Raw genomic sequence first — 26,359 nt, 5'->3', positions numbered from 1 at the left:
ACGACGGTTCAGGAGCCTAACACTGGACAGGGCTGAAAGGGGAGGCTGCCCTTCTCCTCCGCGTCCCTCCCTCCGGGGCGTCGGGGCAGCTTAGTCGGGGCCGGGACGTTACGGCCCGCGGGTGACGCCCGCGGGGCCGCGAGGGCAGCGGGGGCGGGGTCGCAAGCTTGCCGCGTGCATCCGCGTGCATCCGCGTGCACCGCGCAGCTGCGCGTCGCCCGCACCGGACACACTGAATCGACGCCGCCGTCGGGGGGCTCATCCGCAGGCCGCACACAAGGGTGCGGGGCGCGGCAGAGGGAGAGAGAGGGCGCAGCGCGCCGAGGGGGCCCGGCCTTGCCCCTGACCCTGGAGGCCGGGCCCGGAAGAGGCTAGTTTGACGGGCAGAGCCCAGAAAGCCTCAACGGCGGCCCAGCCCCGGGTCCCGAGGGTAAAGGCCCCAAACCCCGAAGTCCTAGTGGAGCGGGGGTCGCGAATGGCGTCATTCTCCCCGCCTGTGTCGGGAGAGTCGTTTGCCTGAATCAGCAAGCCGGTTGTGTGCCGAGACGGCAATTAACAAAAGCAGCAGCAGGATTTTCGGACAAAGCGGGCGTGTGGCGTGAGGGGAAGGCCGGCGTCGAAGAGCACTCTGTGTGGGCCCTGAGCGTGCAGAGCAGCAGCCGAGGTAGGTGGAAAGTGCAGGGGCGGCGGGCTGGGAGGGACCCGAGTCCAGTCTAGGGGCACGGAGCCTGCCTCGAAAGCCGTCTCAGTCCGCGCCACTTCCGTTGCTGCGTCCCTTGTCTTTCGGAATCATTTGGGGGAAGTTAGGGACCCCAGGGTCTAAGGCCGGGCGCCTCCCCTAGGCAACCTCGTCCACTCTTTGCTGAGGAAAAGAGTCGATGAAAACTGGCTTAAACAAACCAGGTGACTCCAAGAGCCTTCCTTTTCCAGAGTCTCCTCCAAAGCTCCAGAGCTAGTGATAGTCATGGCCTTCCCCCAAGTGCTGCTAATATGTAAGCATTAAAAATGAGCCACGTACCAAAAGTCTTACTTAGATGGGGCACCTGGGTGGCTCAGCCGGTTCAGCGTGGGAGTCTTGATTGTGACTTGGGTCCTAATCTCAGGGTTCACCGGAGCGAGTTCCCCTGGTGGTCTCTGTGCTGGCCGTGCGGAGCCTGCTTGGGATTCTCTTTCTCTTTGTTCGTCCCTTGCATTTGTGCGCGCTTTCTTTAAAATAGTAAATAAACATCGGAAAAAAAGGTCTTGCTTGGGGGAGTGTAAAATAAACATGATTTTCTTGTACAGGCTGCTCTCCACTTGGGGCTCATTCTTGTCCTTAATTTTGCCAGGACCACCGAAGTCTAGGGCCTACCCGCACAGAAAAGTCTGAGGCCCCTCTCTGTAGCTTCCCTCATGTCCATGCCAATTCCTCCACACAACCTTTCCTTGGGCTGCTAATGTCTCCCCAGCCACGAGGGTGTCTGCTGGGCCCCACAGCCTCTCTCCTTCCTGGACTTCCCATTTCTTGATAGTCACTCTATAGGGAGACACTGCTCAGTGGTCAGCCCAGCCCAAGATCCAGCATGCTAATCAGTGACCGGATGACACTATATTCCAGATATTTGCCAGCAGAAAAAAAGTAACAATGGCTTTGGTTTCAAGTATTCAAAAGGACCCACCATACTAACCTGTCCTTTCAAAGACAGAGCTCTAAAAAATCCCTTGTTTAGACTTCAGTGTGTTTTGCTCTGGAATTAACCTAAGGGGGTATAGTTGCCCTTTTTTCTTTTTAGCATTGCCTCCTGAGACCCTCAACCCTGTAATAACTTGTGCTGCTAGTGCAATAGATAATCCAGCAGAGAGAACACTGGACACATAAAAGTGCAAGGAAAACCCTCCTTTGACTGGGAATGGAACCCAGACCTCCTGCATAGAAGGCCAGAATTCTACTAGTGAACCACTGATGCTTGTTTCACAATTGCTGGAGTAGGTCTAATCAGAAAGAGTGTCTGGAAGGACTTTGAAAAAGCAATTCTAAAATAGCTTTACACATCAGTTCTCTCTGGAAAACAGAGGTAGCATATAGAAAATACCTGTAGCAAAGACTGTCCTGGGGGATTTCTGTAAGGCAGCACTGTAAAGTAAAGTAATGGCACTCAAATCAAAATATCTGATTTGAAAGAGCCTAATTCTGGGGGTGGGGAGGAAATCTCTTTCCAAGTAGATTAATAGACTTCTAGAAAAGCATCAGAAAATAGGTCACCTGGTTGGCTCAGTTGGTGGAGCATGTGATTCTTGGTCTTGGGATTGTGAGTTTGAGCTCCATGTTGGTGTAGAGATTACTTAAAAATAAAATCTTAAAAAAAAAAATCAGCTCTTGTGTCTGGTCCTTAAGCTAGTGTAGACCTAGGGAAAGTTAATTCCCTCCCTGGCTAAAGCTATCTCTTTGCCTTCTCATTGCTGAGTGCCTCCCAAACCCTTTCCTCCCATTTTTGCACCAGTTCTTCACCCAGTGAAGGTTCAGGAGGCTGGATCTTTGGGTATGTGCTGAGTTACTGAGGAAAATCTGGGTGGTAACTGAGTTCCTCACCTCTGAAGCTTCTTTTGAGTGTCCAGAGAAGACCAAGGATCAAATAGCCCTGCTTTTAAGCTGTGAAGTTTTGCAGAGACCTATACAGGATGAATAAAAGTGAAAATTCCAAGATTTCTTTCCTTCATGACACCATCTTGGCCAGAGAAGGTGGCCAGGGAAAAACAATTTGATGTTTCCTGTAGATGCTAAAATATTGTTTCTTCAACCAGTTTAAAAACTTTCCCCTCCCCTCTGTCTTTAAGAGTCATATTTTCACTTTTTTGCTTACAATTAGCCTGGTACAGATTGTACTGTTCTTAATATGTAGTCTTTTTCTGTCTAACACACTGCTGTAGCTGAAATTTACTTTTACATCCACTTTGAGGGGATTTGGATCCATTATAATTGGTTGTATTTAGTGTTGGTTGGAGATTGCTGAGAGTTGTTTTCACTTCCACTACCTCTGTGTAATTTCTGTCCTTAATAATTTCTCCTTGCCTATTTTAACTGGTCTGTTTCAAAAGAATTTTGTTTTCCTATTGCATTTTTTGAAATTTCATGTCACTGATTAGTTCATGGATTTCATAGATCCCAGGTACAGAGGATAAAGCTAACTTTGTTCCTTAATTCAGGACACTTGATGGTGGGTGCCCTGAGCAATGAATGCCCTTTCCTCCTTGTTGTCTTTCATTATTTTCTTGGTTCATCCCACTCCCATTCCCCCACCCCCACCCCCCACCCCCGACCCCTGGGAGCACATACTCTAAGGAGTTTAGTATATGTCCTTTAATTCTAACTTCTCTTTGCATATTTAAATGTGTGTGTCTTTAAAAAAATATGTGGTCCTCTCTTTAGGGGGGATTGGCTTAGAACCACTTTAAATGTGGATTGGCTCATTCAAAATCCATTTCACCTTCCTTCTAGTTGAAGAGTTTAGAAAACTAAGAATCATACTTCTCAGACTTATTTGCAGGTTGGGTTCTGGGTAGAAATTATGTTCTACTGATTAGATGCACTCATGTGTTTTTGGCAAAAGTGAGGAGAGGCAATCTTCCTATTGCTGTTGCTGATGGCAAGCAAGGTTATGGAACCATGACTCTTTAGAGATACTCGTGGCTGGCAGCCTTATTCTCGTGGCTAGTCACCAATTTAGAGTGTGTGTGAGGCAGTGGTATTGGCAGCAGTCAAAACTTCCTGACTCCTAGGCAGCAGGTAGGAAAGGCATTGAATTTCATGTACCAGTGCTTCTACCTGTGTTCTACTTTGCCAGCCCTTCCAAGGTGAAATCAATAGTTTTCTGATAACATATTTCCTAAACTGAGCTCTGATTCAATAAGATTATTCCATAAATATTTTTTCTATTTCCTAATTCTTCCTATTAGCACTGTTTTCAATATTTAGTTCATCATATCCATCTGCCGCATAGAATACTGTGGCATGTCTCTACCATGTTTATTATCTATTCCTACATTTACAGACATCTAGTTTGTTCCCACCTGCTGGACACTACCAGCTAAAAAGATCTTTCCCATCCATGTCTCATCATGGAATCAGGCAACACTTTCTCTATGGTATACACACAAGGGTAGGATGGCTGGAGAACACTTACATGTGTTCCAAATGGTGACACTAGTTTACTTCCCAAGTATAGAAAAATATACAGCAACACATATGGTGGCTGAAGACCAAGTTTGTGCTTTGTCTGAGTCTTACTCCTTGAAGATAAATTCCCAAAAGTTTGCACCACCCTAACATGTTGGTTCCCAATCATCAAGGTCCTGAAGGCATCTGGACCACACTGATCAAAGGAGTTAATCAATCAAGAGCAGTCCTCTCTCCCTTGGCCATTAGGACCATACTGACCCTGAGAGGTGATGGGAGAAGATTTGCAGGGCCCAACCTCCAGGGACATGGTTCAGTTGAGGCAGTGGGCACTATACTTGTGTTAGCTTTGAAACATGGATTCATAATGAAAGAACCAAGCAGCCTCTGCCTGTGCTCAGAAATTAGGAAGTAACAACTCTGGTGTGCCTGACCTTCTGGCTTCTGAATTAATTCAAATCTGTTCTGTAGCAGCTGGAATAAAGACCACTAAAGATTCCTCTGAGGAAGTTCCTGGAGGAAATGTCCTAGAACTTGGTCTTAGAGGAATTCTTAGTAGTCATGTCTCCAAGGTGCCATTGGAGCATGGAGACCTTTGTTCAGGGGCAATTTTGGATTGCAGATGTCAGCTGGGAATTTCTAGCCTCTTTCAGTGTAGTTCTCTTCCAATTGGTTCTTTCCAGACCAACCTCCAAAAACAGAAGGGCTCTCAGTGTAGTTGGGAGCTATGGGGTCACTGAATCTTGAACCTGAACTATTGGGAATGTTATGAACTATGCAAGCAACCTTGAATTCAGACCATTGATAGTCCAGTGGCAGTAGTTGTGGCTTTATGTACCCAGGTTTGATTCCTGGCCAATGTGTGTGTTTGCTGTTGACCCTAACACAGTTCATTTGCTGCCCTTGCAGAGCATCTGTGGGACTCTCTTGTGCATGCAAGATTAGAACAGTAATCCTTTTTACTACCTCTGCTGGACTGTTTATTTTACTAAACAGGACTGTTTACTAGATTTGTAAATCTAGTCTATGCAGAGATCTAGCATCTAGAAGCTGTCAAACAACAACAAAAAGGGAACCTGGCAATTATTTTGGAATAAAAGATATTCAAGAGTTTGTCTAAACCATAGGTTGACAGCTTTGGGGGCCAAACTGTGATTCTGGAAGGATTAGAGCTTGGCCTGAAGTATAACAACCACTCCTCCAGGTTGTATCTTCCAAGATGGGAGGTTAAATTCTAGTGTGTTTCTGTAGCGTAAAACATTTAGAAATAATATCCTTGCCACATTTGCCTACAACTCCAAGTGATCTAGAGAAAGTATCATCATTTAACTTTGATTTGCATGCTGGACCTCCGGCTGGCCACCTAGTAGCTTCTCACTATGCAGTAGGGATGCAGTAACTGAACCTCCAGGAAGAAGAGTAGCTCTGGGGTGGGCCAGATACCCCAATAATACTAAAGACGTTACAGGTCCAGGGAAAGGCAAGGCTTTTAGGCAGTAATCCATATATTGCTGACAGGAAGCTGTCAGGAGTGTGCTTGGGCCTTGTAGGCAGGTGAAATTAAGTCTAAATCAGGAGCCTGTGGCTTCCAATAAAGCCAGCTGCCCTGTGTTCAGCCCCCTCAGTGGTGCCATTTGGCTCCAGAGAGCCATAGCACATGCAAAAAAAGGAGAAAAGGCTGAATGAAGCACTGGCAGTTATTCCTAAATCTAGACAGATATAGTAATGTGCAAGTACAAAGCAGAAAAGAAGGATGCACAGAGACAGTGAGAGTCTGTCTGACTCTGTATAGCACATACTATAAATGTATTTTAAAAAATTATCAATTTGGGGTGGGGCGCCTGGGTGGCTTAGTCGGTTGAGCATCCGACTTTGGCTCGGGTCATGATCTGGCAGTTCATGGGTTCCAGCCCCGCATCGGGCTCTGTGCTCACAGCTCAGAGCCTGGAGCCTGCTTCAGATTCTGTGTGTGTCTCTCTTTCTGCCCCTCCTCTGCTTGCACTCTGTCTCTCTCTCTCTCTAAAATAAATAAGCATTAAAAACATTTTTTTTTTAAATCATCAGCTTATGTTTGTAGGTAGCATTAATTATGAAGCTGTAGGACTGAGGATTTGGTTTCTGTGCCTGTGGCCCCTTCCATCTTCAAAGGCAGCAATGAAGAGTTTCTCCCTCGTTGAATCCCTGACAAGCTTTGAATCTCTCTGACCTCTAGACACAGATTTAAAGAGTTCATGTAATTATGTCAGTCCACCTGGATAAGAACCCCCAATTAAGGACAACTTAATTACATCTGCAAAATCTCTTTTGCCATATAACATAGCATAATTATGCAAATAGCAATCATAAGAAAGTTGGAATGACTAAACTAGTACCAGACAAAAAAGACAGGAGACTTTAAAACAAAAAATGCTAGGAGAGATAAAGAGTGATGTTTTATAATGATATAGAGCCTAATCCATCAGGAAGTTATACTACTAATAAAAACATTTGCATCTAACAGAGTCCCAAAGTACAGGAAGCAAAAACTGACAGAATCAAGGGAGAAATAGGCAATTGAACAGTAATAGTTGGAGACCTCAATACCACACTTTCAATAATGGGTAGAAGATCCAGGCAGAAGACCAACAAGGAAATAGAAGATTTAAATAACATGACCTAACCGCCATCTATACAACACTCTACCCAATAAGCACAGAATAATACAATTTCTCTCAACTGCACTTTGAACAGTCTCCAGGATCGACATGCACTAAGTCATAAGAGAAGCCTCAATACATTTAAAAGGACTGAAGTCACTTAATTTGAGACATCTCACAAACCAATACTATCACATAGCCTAGTTGCAAGTGGGCAAGTGGGATGGGTAGTCTGTCTGGTCTTCTTTCACTTGGTCATGAGTGTTCAGTGACACAGATGGAGGTGGCCATGGTCACGCATGTGTGGGCCACTAGCCTGGAAAAGCAAAGTAGCTAAAGGGAAGAGACAGATACTCCAGAGAAGTTTCTCTAGTGTCAGGCTCACAAAACCAGGAAGAAAATGATCTGTAGGAAATAAGGAGGTGTCAAAGGATCACTTTCTTTCTTACCTGTGTGGCTCTTTAAAACCTTAGCCTCGGGGCGCCTGGGTGGCGCAGTCGGTTAAGCGTCCGACTTCAGCCAGGTCACAATCTCGCGGTCCGTGAGTTCGAGCCCTGCGTCGGGCTCTGGGCTGATGGCTCAGAGCCTGGAGCCTGTTTCCGATTCTGTGTCTCCCTCTCTCTCTGCCCCTCCCCTGTTCATGCTCTGTCTCTCTCTGTCCCAAAAATAAATAAACGTTGAAAAAAAAAATTTAAAAAATAAAAATAAATAAAATAAAACCTTAGCCTCAGGGCGCCTGGGTGGCTCAGTAGGTTGAGCATAGGACTTTGGCTCAGGTCATGATCTCTCAGTCTGTGAGTTCGAGCCCCGTGTCGGGCTCTGTGCTGACAGCTCAGAGCCTGGAGTCTGTTTTGGATTTTGTGTCTCCCTCTCTCTCTGACCCTTCCCCGTTCATGTTCTCTCTCTGTCTCAAAAATAAATAAATGTTAATAAATAAATATAAATAAAACCTTAGCCTCTGTGTCACTAAATCTCATTGTACAGGAATGATGTGGACCACCAGTAACCACCATTGACCTATCACCTTGATTTTTACCATGCTCTGAGAATACAACCGCAAGTCAACAGATATGGGTCAACACAAACTATCAGTCAGTGTTCTACAAAAATGGCTCTGGACATGAAGAATAACATCAGTTTATAAGTCAGCCCAAGGTGGCCACAACATGCATTCAAAGACATATACAAAAACTCTTTCAGTGACTTTGACAAGTGGGAAAGATACCCTGTGGAGCTAGAATGAAATTCATAAGTGACAATCCCAAAATATGTATATAGAGTGGTTCCTGGGTGGCTCAGTTGTCTGACTCTTGGTTTTGGCTCAGGTCATGATCTTATGGTTTGTGAGTTCAAGCCCCTCAAGGGGCTCTGTGCTGACAGCACGGTGACTGCTTGGGATTCTGTCTCCCTATTTTTCTGCCCCTCCCCTGCTTGCTCCCTATTTCTCTCTCTTTCAAAAATAAATAAATAATTTTTAAAAACCCAACAAAATAGGTATATAAAGATTATGACACAAAGCAATCCATACATACAGGAAGAGGGTGGAGCTAGGAAGAAGGATGTCAAACTTGACTTCAAGTTTAATGCAAAGCCAATAAGCTTCCTCAGTGAGGGAAAAGAAGCAAACATAAGCCTGTGGCAAGAAGAAAATTGAGATACAGGATAGAAATCCTTATAAATTAATTATTCACACATTGAGTTATACTCAGAAATTTTTCCTATAATATTAAACCGGTATGGAATAAAACTAGAGAAGCAAAAAGAACACCAAGACTATCTAAAAGTTTTAAATTTTTCATGAAGGAAAAGTGAAGTGACTTCAGGACAGTCCTTAAGACAATGAAAGATTTTGGGAAAATATTGATTCCTTCATATTTTCTGTGCACTTACAAGAATAAACAATGAAAAATATCCTTAAATTTTAGAAAGAGCTAAGTCTGTGGTATCAGTACATGGCCACACAAATACTGAAAATGGCTGTTGGGGGATGGGGTGGTCCCCACTGGTGGTGACCTTCAGAACAGACCAGGTGATCTTATATATCAGTATGGCCTCAGCAATTGGAAGACTGGGGCTCCTAAGATTCCATGACACTCCCTACTTTCCAGTTCTGTTATTGTGACTCCAGACAGTTGCCCGGCAGGCTGGATGCTTCCTCTGGCACTCTTATCAGAGCCTAAGCTGCGCATGGTAGCCTTGGCTCTGAGCTCTACTATCTTATGCCTTATTTTTGTGGTTGAGAATTCTTAGAGTTGTGGAATGCTGACAGAGTTTAGCCCCAAAGTAAGTATGAATTACATCTGCATACTTTAGCATGTTTAAGTCCATTTTTTCCCCTTAATGAAACTTTGAGGTATAATTTACATACTATAAAACTCACCTATTAGAGTTGTACAGTACAATGATTTCTAAGAAAATTTTTAAAGTTTATTTATTTTGAGAAGAAGGGGCAGAGAGAGAAGGAGAGAGAGAATCTCAAGCAGGCTCTGCACTGCAGGGCTTGAACTCAACAAACTGTGAGATCATGACCGGAGCTAAAACTAAGAGTTGGATGTTTAACCAACTGAGCCACCCAGGTCTGCATGTAGTAATTTACCAGCAGTGCAACTGTCACCATAACCTATTCACTTGTTTATGATTATTTGTTTGGGCTTCTGCTTCCTAGGTTCTGGCTCTACTTCTGCCACAGCTGCAGCATGGCAGAATCTCTCACCACTTTCTCTGATCCGAGGACAGAAATGAGCATCCTGGAAACCAACCAGTACTTGCGCTCCCAGCTGGCAAAAACCAAACAGAGCTTCCGAGACCTCACAGAGAAATTCCTCACATCCAAGGCTACTGCTTACTCCCTGGCCAATCAGCTGCAGAAATACAGTAAGCCCAGTGTGGTCACAGTCACCAGAGTGACTGCCCATCTTCCCTCTGAGAAACTAAACACTCCCCAAACTTTATTCTTCTCTCTCCATCAAAATAAATCTCATCCTGACTATACTCCTGGAAAAGTAGAAGTGGATATGTTACTCTCAATTTGCAGAAGATGGAAACACTGAGGCACAAAGGAATGAAGTTTATAGTGAGAGGGTAGGAAGGCATAGAGGCTAAACTGTGGGTTCAGGCATTAAACTGTCTTTTCTCTCTCAGGAACATGTATCAGACTCTATAAACATATAGTAACACTGTTGGCTTAAATATCTCAGGATTCAGTTCCAACTTTTTCTAAGTACCCGTTTGCAAAGCACTGTGCTAGCCATACTAGCGTAATAGTGTAATAGCATACCCTCCCTGTCTTATGGGAGCTTAAAGCTGTTTCCCACTCAACCAGGTACCTGGAGATGAGAACATCAATAGCAAACACCGAGGGAAGTCCTGATGCCTGGAGCCAGATTCTTTTCCCACGTAAGTTCCAGGAAGCCGTCCCTTACACTCTGTGAGATTGAACGTATTTCCAGGAAAATCAGAGACTCTTTAACACCTTTTTGATCTCTCCCTTGAATATGAACTTTGAAGACAACAAGCTGGTCCAGGATCTGGGCTTTGAGATGCAGGGCCAAAATGAGAATGAGGCTAAGTGGGTGAGGCCTCCAGTGCAGCAGACCAGGTCTGTATAGGAGCTGGCCCTTCCCTCTCCATGCTCAGCTTTCACATTTGGAAATCCTTGGACAGTCTCACACGTGTTTGTCATGGGGTTGGGGGGGTACCAGTGGGAAGCTGTAGTGACTGAAGGAAACATGATGGAAGTGAGGACACATGAGAGACAGGAACAGTAGAGGAGGATGCTTGCTGACATTGAAGTTGAGTTTGCTTTCAAATTCCTACAATTTTTCAGTAAATTAGTAGAGGATGAAATTTGCTTATCCAACTTACATGGAGAAAAAAATTTAAAAAATGCCTACTTATTAAAGAAGAAAAAGATGAGCTTTGGGGTGTGGAAGAATAAAGGGCTTTTTTTCTACATCACTTATTATAAAATCACAATTGTAGGACGAATATTTTGGAGCTAGTAAAGAGATCTTGCCCTAGATCTTAGTGTAAAGATAATACAGTACAGTGATTATGAGCATGTACCCTGGGACCAGACTTCTGGGTCCAAATCCAAGTTATCCTTTTTGTGCCTCAGTTTTCTCACCTGTGATGGTAGTAAGAATATTTGCCTTTGCAGTTAGTTGTGATGATTACATGATAATTCTCAAAAACCTAGGACAGTGCAATGGTAAGCACCGGGTATTCTCTCCCTCTAACCTAACACAACACCTGTTTGCATTTGAACATACGTCTTTCAGATTTTTTCCCCTCCATATACATTTTACACCCTTGTATCCAGATAAACTTTTAAATTTTTGAACTATTGAGGGAATTATTGAAACTCTCAACGTGGGAGAACCATCAGTCCGACAATCTTCGGAGACATCCTAAACACAGGAAATCACTACTTCATGCTTTATGGTTTATTTCAGGTTAATGGTTTATTTCCGAGGCTACCAAGCTTGGTAAAATGGCCCAAGATTTGGAGTCAGACCTCAGGGGATGTGAATTCCTCAGGGATTGTCTCATTCCAGTTGAATCCAGTTGAGCAAGTTACCTGCCCATGAGCTTCTCTTTCCCCATATCTAAGATGGGGAGCAATCATATGCCATGTAGCCTGGGAGATTGAGGAATGAAATGTGGAAATCCCAGCAGAGAGCCTGGTAATGGGGTTACATTTGTCCTTGGGGTGGACCCTGCCTCCTCGTGTGAAGGCAGTGACCAGAGCAGCGTGTCCAGCTTTCCACTGAGGCAGGTGTGTCTGTTTTTTTCAGAGAGTGAAGAGCACAAAGCCCTCATTGAATCTGTGCTAGAGGAGGGAGCGCGGTTTGAGGGAGAGCTGGCAGAGAAGAGGAGCCCAGCTGCAAGGCTGGGGTAAGGAGGTGCCTGTGCGGGAGGGTGTGAATTACGGTCTTAAGTGGACCTTGCGGGCTGCTAGTATAGAAAGCGCATGTGCAAGGAGAAGGGCAGGAGAGTACCTGGCAGGCACAGAACCAGACAAAGACAACCGGCGGGGTTGTGAGAATGGGTGGGAGAACAGTCTGGTCTCTGGGGTTCTCTCTTAAATAGCATAAGAATAAAATGGAGACAGATGCCTGGGATGGAATACTAGCAATGTGGCTTCCAGCTGGGTGGCCTTGTGCAAATTCACTCAGCTTTCCTGCATTTCAGTTACCTCAGCTACCTCACCTGCAAAATAAAAATACCAATGGTATCTACCTCAGAGGGTTATGAAGATGAGACACATGATTACAGGTTAAAACCATCTCCTATGCGTATGAAGCTCTCAACAAATATTTTCTGTAATCATTATACTTGCTTTTATTTTTTACAGGAGTGGTAGTTGTCATTAATGGACTAACATTTTCTACCATGAGAGAGATTTTCCCAAGTTTTCCAAAGTGCCTTTTTCATGATAAAAATGTTTCTCCTTCTCAACTTTGATTTTTTTTCTAAGTACCATACTATGTGGAGTACTAACTGGTAGGGCTGTTGGGCAGATAGATAATCAAGCAGTCTGGGAAAATGGATTATTAATGTGCTGAGGACTAGCCTTGTCCATCCTCAGATTGTTTCAAATATAGGGGAGATTGTGGGATTCCAGATGTCTTTTAACCCTTTGTTGAAAGGGAATCTGAGAAGCTCAAATGTATAAAACTTCCTAAAGCAGAGATACTTGATTGAAGAAGGCATAGGTCTGGAGCCTCTGTTGCTCCCTAGTCTATGCCTTCACCAACTCTGACACTTTTTAAGAGCTCTATGGAATAGAATTTGAAAGACAATCTGTAGAATATAATTTAGTAGACAGCAGGGAGGAGATTCAGGCATCAGATGAGGTAGACCTAAATATCTCGTCCAGCTTTAGGATTATGTGGTTCTAAGTATTAACCGAATGCCTACTTGTGTGTGTACACTCTGTTGGGTACTGTAAGTTGGGTACTACATGGCACTGTCTCTAGCCTCGCAGAGCTCACACTTTTAGATTGGAATCTGTGCATAATATTTGTATAATAATTAGAAAATGGTGAAAACCCACTTAGAGTGATGTAATTGTTACTCAGAACTTTATTTACTCTTAAGTGCCTCCTTACTGATTATTACTCCTTTTCACGTCACTCAAAAGAATGTTATCCTTCTTGACCTTTACATTGATTTTCCTTTTCATCCTTTGAATTAACACCACACGTACCCATCCAACACTTCCGTATCTGGTTTGTGCGTGTGTGCGTGCAACTTTCTGTATAATGCTAGGTAGTATATATTCCATGGAAATGGATGTGGGCTGAATTGAGGAACTAAAGGGGCATCTTTTCAAAGCAAAGCTAATAAAACAACAAACAAACCCAATGCTGTTTCCTCATTCCCTCTGCCACAGGCAGGCCAAGTCACATGACTTGTATAAGAATTCAAGTTGGGGAATTCCTTAGGGGCATTCTAAGAGATGTCTCTGTTGAAACTCCCACAACCTATCGTTCACTACATGCACTGTTATATTTTACTTTTCTTTCCTACTTTAGGAAACATGATACCCTAATTCAGGCTCATGCCCGAGAACTGACCCACTTACGACAGAAGATACGAGAAGGGAAAGGTGTCTGTTATCTTTTCATTCAGCATACGAAGAGCATAGTGAAGTCTTTTGAGGGCCTCCTCAGGAGTGCTGACATTCCCTACTACCAGGGACAGAGATTCTGTGAGCAGCTGGCCCAAGGAAGCCAGCTGGCAGAGAGCCTTGCCAGCAAACTCATCACTGGTAAGTTGGCTTACGGGTTCTGGAGACCCTTAGCTCCTCCCAAGGTCCTAGCCTCACATAAGTCTCCATGCTTCCACATGACTCTAAGAGTGACATTTTAGCCAGTTGTCCAGCTGTTTTGTGCCCTTCTCAGCCTATTGATAGTGATGCTATTAGGTAGAACTACCTAGGGGCACTCACCTGGGCCCAAGGTGAGCCCCCATAGACATTTCTTTCTTTTAAGGATAATTGATTTACACTGAATTGGCCCACTGTAGTGTCAGTTCTGTGAGCTTTGAGAAATCCATACAGTGCTGTAAGCACTGCCACGATCAAGATGTAGAGCAGTCCCATCACTACTCACAGTTCCTTTGTGCCTCTGTGTAGTCAGCCATTGTGCCCAACCCCAGTTACTGGCAATCACTGGATCTGTTTTCTGTCCCTACAGATTTTCCATCTCCAGAATGTATCAGTAGTTGGTTTCCTTTTTTACTGTTAAGTACTGTGCCGTTATACAGACGTACCACTTTTATTTATCCATTCATCCACTGAAGAACATTTGGATTATTTCCAGTCTGGGGCTATTATGAATAATAGCTCTAAAGATTCACCTGCAGATTTTGGTGTGAAAATATGTGGGGTTTTTTAAATGTTTGTTTCTTGGGGCGCCTGGGTGGCTCAGTCGGTTAAGCGGCCGACTTCGGCTCAGGTCATGATCTCGCGGTCTGTGAGTTCGAGCCCCGCATCGGGCTCTGTGCTGACCGCTCAGAGCCTGGAGCCTGTTTCAAATTCTGTGTCTCCCTGTCTCTCTGACCCTCCCCCGTTCATGCTCTGTCTCTCTGTCTCAAAAATAAATAAACATTAAAAAAAAAAATTTAAAAAAAATAAATGTTTGTTTCTTTATTTTGAGAGAGAATGAGTGGGGGAGAGGGGCAGAGGGAGAGGTAGGGACAGAGAGAGAGAGAGAGAGAATCCCAAGCACTGAGTGTGGAGCCTCACTTGGGGCTCGATTCCACGACTGTGAGATCATAACCTGAGCAGAAACCAAGAGTTGGACGCTTAACCAACTGAGCCACCCAGGAGCCCCTGAAAATATGTTTTCACTCACTTCACTTGGGTAAATAGGAGTAGGATTGCTGGGTCATGTGGTAAATGCACGTTTAACCTAGAAGAAACTGCTACACTGGTTTCCAATGTGGCTATACCATTTCAGATCCCATTGGCAATGTGTAAAAGTTACAGCTGTTCCCCAGTATTAACTTTTGATATTTTCAGGTTGTTGTTCTTTTGCTTTTTGTCTTTTTAGCAATTGTAATAAGTGTGGGGAGGGCATAGCATTGTGGTTTAAAACAGATTTTTCTTTTAACGTTTATTCATTTTTCTTGAGAGACAGCACAAGTGGGAGTGGGGCAGAGAGAGAGGGAGACACAGAATCTGAAGCAGGCTCCAGGCTCTGAGTTGTCAGCACAGAGCCTGATGCGGGGCTCGAACTCATGAACCGTGAGATCATGATCTGAGCCAATGTCAGATACTTAACCGACGGAGCCACCCAGGCACCCATGCATTGTGGTTTTAATATGCATTTCCCTGATGACTAATAATTTTGAGGTTCTTTTCATATGCCTGTTGACTCTCCTTGTATCTTTGGTGAACCAAGTGTTCATATTTTGTCATTTAAAATTGATTTGTTTGTTTTATTATTATCAAGTCTTGAGGGTTCTTTGCATTTCTGGATACAAGTACTTTATGAGATGTTTAACTTGCAAATATTTTCTCCCAGTTTGTGGCTTATCTTTTCATTCTCCTAACGTATCTTTCAGAAAGCAGAATTTCTTAATTTTATGAAGTACAACTTATGGATCATGCTTTTGAAGTTATATCTAAGAACACTCTACCTAAAAATAAGGTTCTTTGCTTTTCCATATAAATTTTACAATCAGCTTGCCATTATCTGTAAACAACAACAAACTCCTTCTGGGATTTTGAGTCACATTGCTTTCAATCTATGAAAAGTTTGAGAAGAATTGATATTCTTATTAATATTGAGTTTTCTAATGATCATAGTACCTTATCAGGTTGAGGAAGTTCCCTTTCTGTTTTTGTTTCTTTTATTCATATTTGAATGAACAAACGAATCTTTTGTTTTTTATTTTATGATAGTAACTGCTGACAACAGAGGAAAAAAATTATGTCTCCTAATGCAAACATGAGTAGGCATGGTCCAGCCAAGAAATGTTTCCAACTTATTTGAGGAAGTTCCTTTTTATTCCTTATTTTCTGAGTAGATGTTTAATTCTGTCAAATGATTTTTATTCATTAGTGAAATGATAATGTTTTTATTATGTTGAGTACTTTTATAGGGTCCTCTGGATGTTTTGAATATTGTATTGTAAGACCCTGGGTCCTGTTAAAATCTTCTGGAATTGTTTTTTTAGCAGGCAATCAACCCCATTAGGTTCAGACCAAATTCTGCCTCACCTTCTACAGGTAGTATCCAATGTCAAATCAGTGTTCATTGCCTTCGATATGCTGTTTCGGTCAGTCTAGCAAATACATTCCTTAGGTTTCTTCTGGACTAGTTGCTGGTTTGTGTGGTAATTCAGTTTTCTCATCCTTTGCCATGATTCCTTGGGTCTATTCCACACATATTCTGGGGATGAGCCCTGGGACTTTTATCAGCTCATAGACAGTTTTCCAGACTCTCTTCTCTCTGGTATTTCTTCCATACTTTCCAGTTTCCCAGGGTCCCTTTTCCCAGTTCCTCTGTTCAGAAAGAGTGAGTTCTCTCAGAGATTTCTCTTCTCACACTGTTTTGCTTTTCTTTCTTTCTTTTCTTTCTTTCTTTTTTTTTTTTTAAGTTTATTTATTCTGAGAGAGAGTGCACAAGGGCCGGGGAGGGGCAGAGAGAGAGAGAAAGAGAGAGAGAGAATCCCAAGCAGGCTCTGCACTGTCAGCATGGAGCCTGACTCTGGGGGACAGGGGTAGGGAGGGTGGGAGGGTGGTCTGGAACCCACAAACCATGAGATCATGCCCTGAGCCAAAGTCAAGAGTCAGAGAGATGCTTTAACTGAGCCACCCAGGTGCCCCCTCACTGTATTGCAGTTCTGAATGACTGGGGCTACTTTAAGAGCAAGGAGGCAAGAAAATTGAGAAATAGAAAATAAAAGGGGGCACTTTTCACACTTTTCAGGCAAGAGATCCCGTTTTCCTAGTTCTTTTGATCAGAGAGCTAGATTCTCTTTTGTGATTTAAGGTTTAGGCAGTTCTGCAACTGGGCTGGTCTCTAAGCCGGGTCAGGAAAGAAGAAAAAGAAAAAAAGAGAAGTTTCTCTTCATGTTCTCCACTCACTGACATGCACAGGTGCCTTTGTCCAGTCATTGGGTTGGAAGGGTTAGGTGGTTTCTCCAGAAGTTTTTGCTCCTTAGAGACTGCAGTGAGTTCTTTATGAAAGCCTAATAGGACACACAACCGCAGTTTAGCCATCTGCTATGGGGCAAAAATGAAGGTTACAACTGGAGAAGTCCAGAAGGCAACTGAACAAGTATTCCAAGCACTGGTGAACAGCAGACATTTTAAACTTTTTGCCTTGACTTGGTAGCAGATGCCATGGTGATTATTCACCACACCAGGATACAGTCCTCAGCCTTCTCTGCCAGAGCATTCTACAAAATCCCCTTACAAAGACTTACTGTCCAGTTTGCTCAAGAAAGCCTGCCAGGCTACTTCTCTGAAGATACAGTCCTAAGCCTTCTCTGCCAGAGCATTCTAAACAAACATGTAGAGTATTACGTCCCTGATCATATAGGCCCTAATATTTGTAATGTGTGAAATGGGATCTGCTCAATTTCTGACTAGCTGTTTCTGTTTTTTGGTTCTCAGAAAATCACAATGATAAGAAGGATGAAGATAGACAGGAGCCACTGGCACCCAGGTAACTGAAGGACAAAAGGGCTGATAATGGAATGGTGAAGTATAGGGAAGATTCCAGAAGCAAGTGACCAAGAGGCCAAAGTCCCAGATCTGGAGGAAAAAAACCGAACCCACTAATTGTACCTATTTCATTCATTAATCATATAGTGATGTGTCCTTTTATTTTTTTTAATTTATTTTTAATGTTTATTTTTGAGAGAGAGAGAGAGAGAGAGAGAGTGCAAGCAGTGGAGGGGCAGAGAGAGAGGGAGACACAGAATCCAAAGCAGGCTCCAGACTCTGAGCTGTCAGCACAGAGCCAGACATGAGGCTCGGGCTGACACACCGTGAGATCATGACCTGAGCTGAAATCAGACGCTTAACCAACTGAGCCACTCAGGTGCCCCAATGATGTGCCCTTTTAAACAATGTTGTCTGTTCATGGTAAGTTCTTGTATTGGTTACCATTTCTTAGTAGTTCATCAAGTTTAGTTAGCTAAAGTCAGTCTGACATAAAGATAAACTAGCCAGAGATCCCTGGTGTCTGTGTTCTAAAAATGTGTATGGTAAAAAAAAAAAAAAAAAAAAAAAAAAAATCAAAGTGAGACATTGTCTCAGGAGCCAGCATTCAGTGGACAACTTCCTACGATAGATAGTAAACAAAATTTGTCCGCAGGATTTTAAAACCAATATTCTAGGTCTCTGTGTGTCACAAGTGCCTTTTAGAATAGTTGAGTCTACTTCCTCATCCACATGTTATGAGGTCAGTACACTGAGCACCTGCTGCCCCCTTCTATCCCAGTTCTAGGCTCATGAACCCATCAAAGTGGATTGCTATGCTTTCTCTCTCATCCAGATGGCCTCTTTGCTTTCTGGTGTGGCTTCCAGGAGCTTCAAACGGGACCAGCTGCGAAGCTGTGGTTCCAGGTTGCCGCAGTTTAATCTCCTGTCTTACCTCCCTGCCATCCTCCCCAGGCTCAGCAGGGGGCTCCAGGAGGAAGAAGTGAATGAAGCCCTGGAAGCCTCACTAGATGAACAGTATTTGACTCATTCCAGTCGCCATGACTCTCACCAGCTTCCCCGCAGCAGTTCCTTCCTGCTTGACATGCAGGAAGCCAGCTCTGCTGTGGAAGTCACCAGTGAGTACTTCCATTATAAAGAGAATAAAGGAACACAAGACTGGAGAATAAAGCTCCAATAGTTTCTACATGCTTACCACCTTGGTTTAGGCTGAGTGAGACCATCTAGTAGGCAGGCCCTAAAGATTAACCTTGAAAAAGCTATCAGGCTGGACGTGCAGCTCGGACCAAGTTTCAAATACAGGTCCTTGGTGGGTCAGGTAATTTGTTGCATTGTTCGTGGTCCACACCTCATCTCAGTCACTCTGTCCCCCACTGGCATCTGCAAGCTAATGGAGTCTAGGCAAGCCAGATTGGAGAATGGAGAGATGATGGTGGACTGTGTGCCACTATTTCAGCATGTGCACAGAATCTAACAGACCTCCTCTAAGACGAAGCAACTTACCTTTCTGGGAATGTTCTTGCTGATTATAGTTCCTGAAGAGTGTCCCTTAAGCTTTTCTAGCTGAGAAATACTGGCAGTGCTGCCCATATTTTTGGAGGTGCGGTTATCATGATTGCAGTCCCCATCTCCCCTCAGATGGCTTGCTTCCTCATAAGGTTCCATCTTAGTACCAGAGCATCAAGTGGTTTCCCTAAAGACAAGGCTCAGCTCTTGGCAACCCTTGGGTAAGTGACCAGGGTTCCCGTCCTATGTGTAGCACCATTTTTAAATAATGTCTGTGGGTTTAGTCTCAGTACTGTAATCTAATCTAAAACCAACAGCCAGCCTATCTACTGAAGAAAAGGCTGGGTCTAGCAGCCATGCCACAAGCATGCCCCTTTCCTAAAAAAGCCCCACCTAGCCAGTGTAGCTCCTCCAGGCATGTAAGAGCCCCTCGGGATAGCGGCCTCACGGGTGTGTGTAGATTAAAGCCTCAACCTTCATTTCCTCCCCCCCCCCTTTTTTTTTGACTATTTGACTTTCCTTTGGGGATAAAAGTTTGGATTATTAGAGAACTATATGTCTTATGTCTTCTTGTAGGCATGAGAAAGAGACTATATTAATTCACTCACTGTTAACTGAGTTTTTTAATAGTGATATAAGCCATGTCAGGCTTTGTCTTTTTGCCAGTGGTGGGTGTCTTTTCTTACTCAGGCAATCCCCTTACAAAGGCTTCCTCATTCCCATTTCACTTTGAGATGTAGTGGGAGGTTGTCCTCTATAAATGACGTTCAGACACAAATCATGTGGGAGAGATATTTAGTAGAGACATTCCTTAGTACCCAAAAGTCTTATATAAGAGGGGCCACACCTTTCCCAGTACTAGATAAGCCCTACTCTGAAGGCTGATTCCATATTTTACCACCTTATATCAACCTCCTTTATACTTCCCATATCCTTGTATGGGAGGTGGCCCTGTGAAGTTTGCTTAGCACTGGGTCATGCTTTGTTTGAAGGCCTGCAGGCTCCTACAGGAGGTTCCCAGGTATTTCCTGATGAAAGCGGAAGTTGGCAGAAGAATGGTGCAAGGCAGGGATCTTGCTGAGAGGCCCTTGGCCACCCCATTAGTGATAAGGATTCTCCATCTTCTACCTCATTCCCTGTCCTGGTGGAATGGCTGCAGAAGATGAGATCCAGAACCTGTACCAGCACCTGAGGGAAATTCTTTTCATCAATGCCTGCCTTCAAGAAAAGCTGGAACATCATCTCAGCATTTCTGACCAAGGAAACGGTAGGGGAGGCCCAAGTCTGTCTGCTTCTGGCAATATGTATCTTTCTAAGGACTTGTAATGTGTTGCAGGGCTTCACAGGTTTCAAGAACTTGACGTGCTTTATACTTCACTTATTCTTACAAATGGCCCAACTAGGGAGAATAGGGCAGGTATTAACATTCCTACTTTTTAGATGAGTAAATAGGCTCAGATAGAGGTTTGCCCCAAGACTGAGCTGTCCCTCCATCTTAAGAGTTATCTGACCTCCAAAAGCCTTCTTGTGACTCCTAAGCTGTACACTTTCTGCTGCTCTTCTCCTCTTATGCAGTCATTCAGTAGAACCCAGGTTGCTGAGCACCTCATTCAGCAGAGTGAGGGTCTCTGCTGCTGTCATCCTTACCCCCCTCCCTAATGTCTTGGTTACTCTTCATTGTTCTCAAGGTTGTTCTTCTCCACACATCTTCCTCTTACATTGCACTCACGCAGAGGCCATCATTTCCCAGTCTCAGGCTGGGCCAGAACAGTGACTGGGCCTCTTTCCATATCAAAGGAGCAACTATTTAATGAGAAAAGTCTCCTTCATAATTTCAGCCATTGGGTGTGATAATACAAAGGAATGAGCTGGCATTTGTTCAGGGCCTGGTGAAAATTAAGCATCTGCCCCATAATGCTGAAGTTCCAACCTTTGAGTCCCCAGAGGTTTCTCCTGGGCTGAGACAGAAGGGGAAAAGGAATTGCAGAAAGCATTATCTTAAGCAAATGTGTGGAACTTGCCTAAACTGCTAATTATTTCCTGCAATAGGATATACTTCTGACTTCTACAGGGAGAGCTTGGACTCCCTTGCCCAGCTGTACAATGAAAACAGAGATATCAGGAAAGAAAGTCTGAGCCTTCTGGCTCACCTGAATCGTATTTCCAGAGGTAAGTGGTCAAAAACCACAAGAGGAGGTCACTCTCAGAGCTTTCTTTTCTCGTGCCTTACCCAGCTATAGAAACAAAAGATGATGGGGAGGCCACAGCTACCCAAAGCCTCTTGACTCATAATTCTCATAGTTTTTCTCAATATAGTGAGGGCTACCTCCTAGGTGCTCCCTCTACAGGTCCCCAGACTCTAGGCTCCAGGAATGAATAGCTCTGGGAAATTCACCTTTCAGGTACAAACCACACCTCACTAATGCAAGGCTTAGAAGAAAAGAACAGTCCTCAGAGGTGAGAAGACATAAGAGAATACTTATTTTGATTGAGTAAAATTTGCCAAAATTAGATAAACTCTGTCTTAGAATGCTGAAAGAGCAAGGAACCAGAATTTAGATTCTAAGTCAGTAGTCTTTGAGGAAGTATGAGGACCAGAAAGGTGCCATAAGCCTAAAAGAGCAAAACCCCAATTTTCAAACTGATGAAAATAAAAGTACTAAAAAATCGAAATAAGTATAGCTTATATTGGTAATAAAAGACAAACTTGTATTTTGTATAAAGAAAATAAAATATTGGTACAAAATACAAACTATCTATTGCACTCAAACAATAATATTCCAGTCACCTTATGGTTTCCAACTCTTACCATTGAGGAGAAAAGCAAAACCAAACCAAATTACCTTCAGATTGACAAAAATATTTACAAACCTGCAAAATACCTTCAGCCTATCCCCTATACACCAGGCTCAGTATTTTTTGAGTTTTTGCTGTGTGCAATGCCCACCTCAGTAGATATCCCTGCCAAATCTATTAGGGGCCAGTTTAGGTCACCTAAGATTCCTTTTACCTTTTCATGCCTGTGCTGCTGTTTTCCAAGGACTCTTCTGAATAGGATTGTCCTCGGATTACTAGAACCACTTGGCTGATGACTCAGAGAACTGGAAGGACCTGGGAGTTTCTGTCAATCCCACAGCACCCATTGACCCTGCCTGTAAATCATTTACCCATGATTGACAGGTCCAGGCATAGGAAAGCCTAGCTACTTGACATGAGGGGGCCTTTGTGGTGAATTAGCTTTGGAAAAAGGAAATGCAGAGGCGAGGTTTGTAAAGGCCCAGGTAGATAAACAGAAGGAAACTTTTCCCTTGGAAATCCAATTGAGAAAGAGAGATTCACCTGAGACCATAAGAAGGAAGATTAAAATCTTTAGGTCCAATGGGAAAGAAGCCATGGTAGGACAGCTAGAGAGAAACAAAGAGAACCATGGGAAATAGGGCAGGTCTCCTAAGTAGCTTTAAATCACGTTGTTGTTATAAGAACCTGGTTTTGCCTAACACAAATGCCTAGCTACCATACTAGAGATTCTGATTAAAATGGTTTCATGTGTGTTTGGGATATTAGTTTTCAAAAGCTCCTAGGTGATTCAAATATGTGGCTACCAAAGGGAAGGACCGTCAGTCTACCATGGTCACCCAATACAGAAGTATCCCAGATGTACAGTTTCTTAGGAAAGCCGAACACTAGTCATTGATGGGATTTGCATTCCTCTCTCAACAGGCTTGTTTGTATAGCATGGAAAAAAGAGAAAAGAAGAGGTAGATATATAGATTAGACCTGTAACCAGTCTATCTAGAGCAGTTTCTCGGATTTTTCTGATCACAAGACACAATAAAAAACAATTCTTTGTGATCCAGTGTCATGTTAAAAAAAAGCCCTTACTGTATGTAATGGGTCTTATCTAGTATTTTCCTTCCTGATTCTTTAAGTAAAGTCTGTAGTAAAGTCTACAGTGTTGACTTGACAACCTACTAATGGTTACCAGTTGCAATTTGAAAAATTTTGCTTTTGATTAGTCTTTTCATTAAGCAAAATCCTAAAAGAGAGTACTGGGGGGGGGAATTTTTCCTCTACCTACTTAGGTTTGAATGGTCCAGGGACCTTGAATTAACTAACAATAGATAAACATGAGAAAAGACAAGGTTCAGTTACACATGCATGTGGTAATTGCTTAGTAATTAATAATTCCCAGAACACCCAGAGGTAAAAATTTATGTACCAATTTAACAAAGGGCTTCACTGGAAAGGTATGGAAAACTCTTTTGAACTTTTTGATTCTCTTGGTAATGGACAGTCTCCATGGCCGCTGAATTCCCAGGAAACTCCCTTGGAAGTAGGGTTTCATGTGGCACCTGTATTTTTGGTATGTTCTGCTCTAGTCAGATAAAGGAAATTCAGATAAGATTTGAGGGTTTTTTTTAGTGGTTTTTTGTTTGTTTGTTTGTTTTCTTTTTTTTTTTTTGAGAGAGAGAGGGCGCATGCACGTGCGCGCAAGCGGGGGAGGGGCAGAGAAAGAGGGAGACAAAGGACCTGAAGTGGGCTTTGCAATGACAGCAGAGAGCCTGATGTGGAGCTCTGAATACAGAATACAGAGTGTAGGGGCGTACCTGGGTGGCTCAGTCAGTTGGGCGTCCAACTTTAGCTCAGGTCATGATCTCACAATTCGTGAGTTTGAGCCCCACGTCTGGCTCTGTGCTGACAGCTTGAAGCCTGGAGCCTGCTTTGGATTCTGTCTGTCTCTCTCAAAAATAAATAACCATTTTTAAAAAATTAGAAAAAAAGAAAATACGGAGTATAAATGGATCAGTCCAAGGTTTAACTTTGCTCTTTATTTGCTAATTTTCCCTTTTCTCTTTCTGATTTCTTTCTTTCTCTCTAATCTCTTTACAAGAATACTTACATGAAACTTTCTATAAAGCCTTATTCCTGTCCTAAACATGGTACTCAATAGACTGTAGAGCCTGTTACCTTTTTCCAGATTGGAGCCTTTCTTCTCCCTTTTCTTAAATTTAGAGATTTAGTGAAAAGGCTTGAGGCATGGATTTTAGCCTCAGGTCTTTCATTTATAGGTCCTGTGGCTTTAGCTAACACTAATAGCTAAAGTAGTTAGCTATTTCCTCAATGGCCAGAGGTAGAAGTTACCTACTAGGAGATAGCACCAGATTCCACAGGTTAGGGGTTTAGTCCTGTGCGACTGCACTCCTCTGACCCCCACTCCAGATGCCAGTAGCAAATCCAGGTTGTCACCTGTACATCTGACTGACTAGAAATCAGAGTTGACTGAGAACCCCCTCCTAGGGTTTAATTTGCTACAGTGGCTCACAGGACTTAGAGAAATATTTTACTTACTAGATTACTGGTTTATTTTATGTTTTTCAAATTATTTAAGTAATCTCTGTGCTCAGTGTGGGGCTCAAACTCATGACCCCAAGATCATAAGTTACGTGCTCTACGGACTGAGCCAACCAGGCGCTCTGATTACTGGTTTAAAAGTACTGGGGTTCAATACTTTTTGAGTATTGGGGTTTGGAGTATTGGGATTCAGAGCCAATGGCCAACAAAGAATTCTTGAGACCTCTCCAGTGCAAAAAGGTGATTTTATTAAAGCACGAGGACAGGACCAGAGGAGCTGCACTGGGACTGTGAAGAGCAATTGGTTATTACTTGGGAGTTGGGGAAGGTAAAAACAAGGAAAGTTTCCAAAAGGACTTTCATATTTTTTTTTAATTTTTTTTATTTTTTAATGTTTATTTATTTTTGAGAGAGAGACAGAACACGAGTGGGGCAGGGGCAGACAGGGGGAGACACAGAATCCAAAGCAGGCTCCAGGCTCTGAGCAGAGCCTGATGTAGGACTTGAACTCATGAACTGTGAGATCATGACCAGAGCTGAAGTCTGACGCTGAACTGAGCCACCCAGGCACCCCAGAAAGGATTTTCATGTGCTAAAGAAGACTCACAGGAACTTGGAGCCCTAGCTGTTGTCAAGCTAAGGTTATTTTCCCTCTAGCAAAGCATTAACATTAAGACAGTAGGGAGTTCCTGGAGGAGTGTCACACTCTGCCAGCCTCAAGTATTTATCAGTGGGCTGCAGGTTATAAGGAGATTTAATTTTATTTATACTTCTTTCTACCTTTGTTTCCCACATCAGATATAACTCAGGAAGCACGTGGCAGGGCTTGGGGAAAGGGTGCAGACCTTCCATGCTATCTCTGGGAGCTTCACTCTCCTAGCACCCCTATGTGTTCACCAGCCTACAAGCTCTCTAAATCCCCATCCTTTTGGGTTTTTAATGGAAGCTTCGTAACATAGGCATGATTGATTAAATCCTTGGCTGTTGATGGTTGAACTCCATCTTTAGCCCCTCTCTCATCCCCAGAGGTCAGGGGGGATGAGACAACCCTCCTGTCACATGGTCAGTTCCCTTGGTAATCAACCTCCATCCTTCTGGCACTTTCTAAATGTCGCCGTATTAATATATCAAAAGACTAATTCCAAGCGGTTTAGGAGTTCTGCCAGAAACTGAGACAAAGACCAAATTTACATTTCTTATTATAAACCACAGTATTACAGATGGTGTCTGAGGACCCTGCACATTCTGGGACTCTTCCTTTGGCACCGCCCTCCTATTTAAAAAAAAAAAAAAAAAAGACATGTATTTAGGAGCAAGATTTCCATGCAAAATAACCTCTCATTTGTAGAACTGACTGCTTCTGACGGTACATATTTGAAGCAAGGCACATCTTTTGGAAGGTGTGAAAGGTCTTCATTTTTCTCCAGAAGAGTAGAATGGAGAGTAAACTGATCCTGAGGGGGGAGGTGGTATGGATCTGGCTAACCCACTGGCAGCAGCATTGAGTGGGGCTCTCAGCACTATGAGGCGGTGGGGCCTTGTGTTCCACGTCACAGGGCAGTGGTTTATATCGGAATACTTGTCCTAGTTTGTCCTAGAACACTAGTCTGCTAGTACAACTCTTTCCAGACTGTAGTTTCCGACCATGGCTTCTCCACCAACTGCATTCAGGTTGCACATGGCCTCTTTTCTTCCTTAGCTGTCACTTCAGCCTCTGGTGTCAGCAGAACCAATAGAAGATTCTCATTTTAACTTAGCTTTTTTCCCCCCTTCTGTTTCAGGTAAGAACTAGGAGTGGAAATATGAAAAGTTCTTATTTCAACAAAGCTCAGTCATGAACATCATTCCCCCATTGATGAGAAAAACTAAAACAACAAAACAGTGAAAGCCCCAAATCTGAAAGCGAGAGGGCTCCACCTTTAAGAATCAGATTTCTCAGCCACTTTGGGTTTTTACTCCCAACGGATAGTTTCCAGAAATCACAGCCCTTCAGCCTGCAAATTTGATAACTACGTAAGAGACACCAAT

At 43.3% G+C, this 26,359-nt stretch overlaps 1 protein-coding gene across 1 annotated transcript; it reads left to right on the top strand.

Annotated features, from left to right (window-relative positions):
• The first annotated feature begins 9,485 nt into the window (after positions 1-9,485).
• On the top strand, positions 9,486-20,565 carry NBPF10 (NBPF member 10). The gene is made up of 7 exons (XM_030323668.1): positions 9,486-9,663; positions 11,586-11,685; positions 13,329-13,564; positions 17,423-17,474; positions 18,428-18,591; positions 20,139-20,246; positions 20,555-20,565. Exons 1-7 carry the CDS (start codon positions 9,486-9,488, stop codon positions 20,563-20,565), a joined length of 849 nt encoding a protein of 282 aa, XP_030179528.1.
• Positions 20,566-26,359: the final 5,794 nt, after the last annotated feature.

This window comes from Lynx canadensis, chromosome C1 (genome assembly GCF_007474595.2).
Source record: "Lynx canadensis isolate LIC74 chromosome C1, mLynCan4.pri.v2, whole genome shotgun sequence".
NCBI lineage: Eukaryota > Metazoa > Chordata > Mammalia > Carnivora > Felidae > Lynx > Lynx canadensis.
Note: the sequence above shows the minus strand (reverse complement) of the source record. Positions and strands in the feature narration are given on the sequence as shown.

What these genes read in the sequence shown, in the direction of transcription:
- NBPF10 (XM_030323668.1), top strand. Translation starts at nt 9,486, where the DNA reads ATGGCAGAATCTCTCACCACTTTCTCTGATCCGAGGACAGAAATGAGC. An exon ending in TGCCAGCAAACTCATCACTG is followed by an intron (nt 13,565 to 17,422) that starts GTAAGTTGGCTT and finishes TTTGGTTCTCAG; the next exon opens with AAAATCACAATGATAAGAAG. An exon ending in CAGGAGCCACTGGCACCCAG is followed by an intron (nt 17,475 to 18,427) that starts GTAACTGAAGGA and finishes CATCCTCCCCAG; the next exon opens with GCTCAGCAGGGGGCTCCAGG.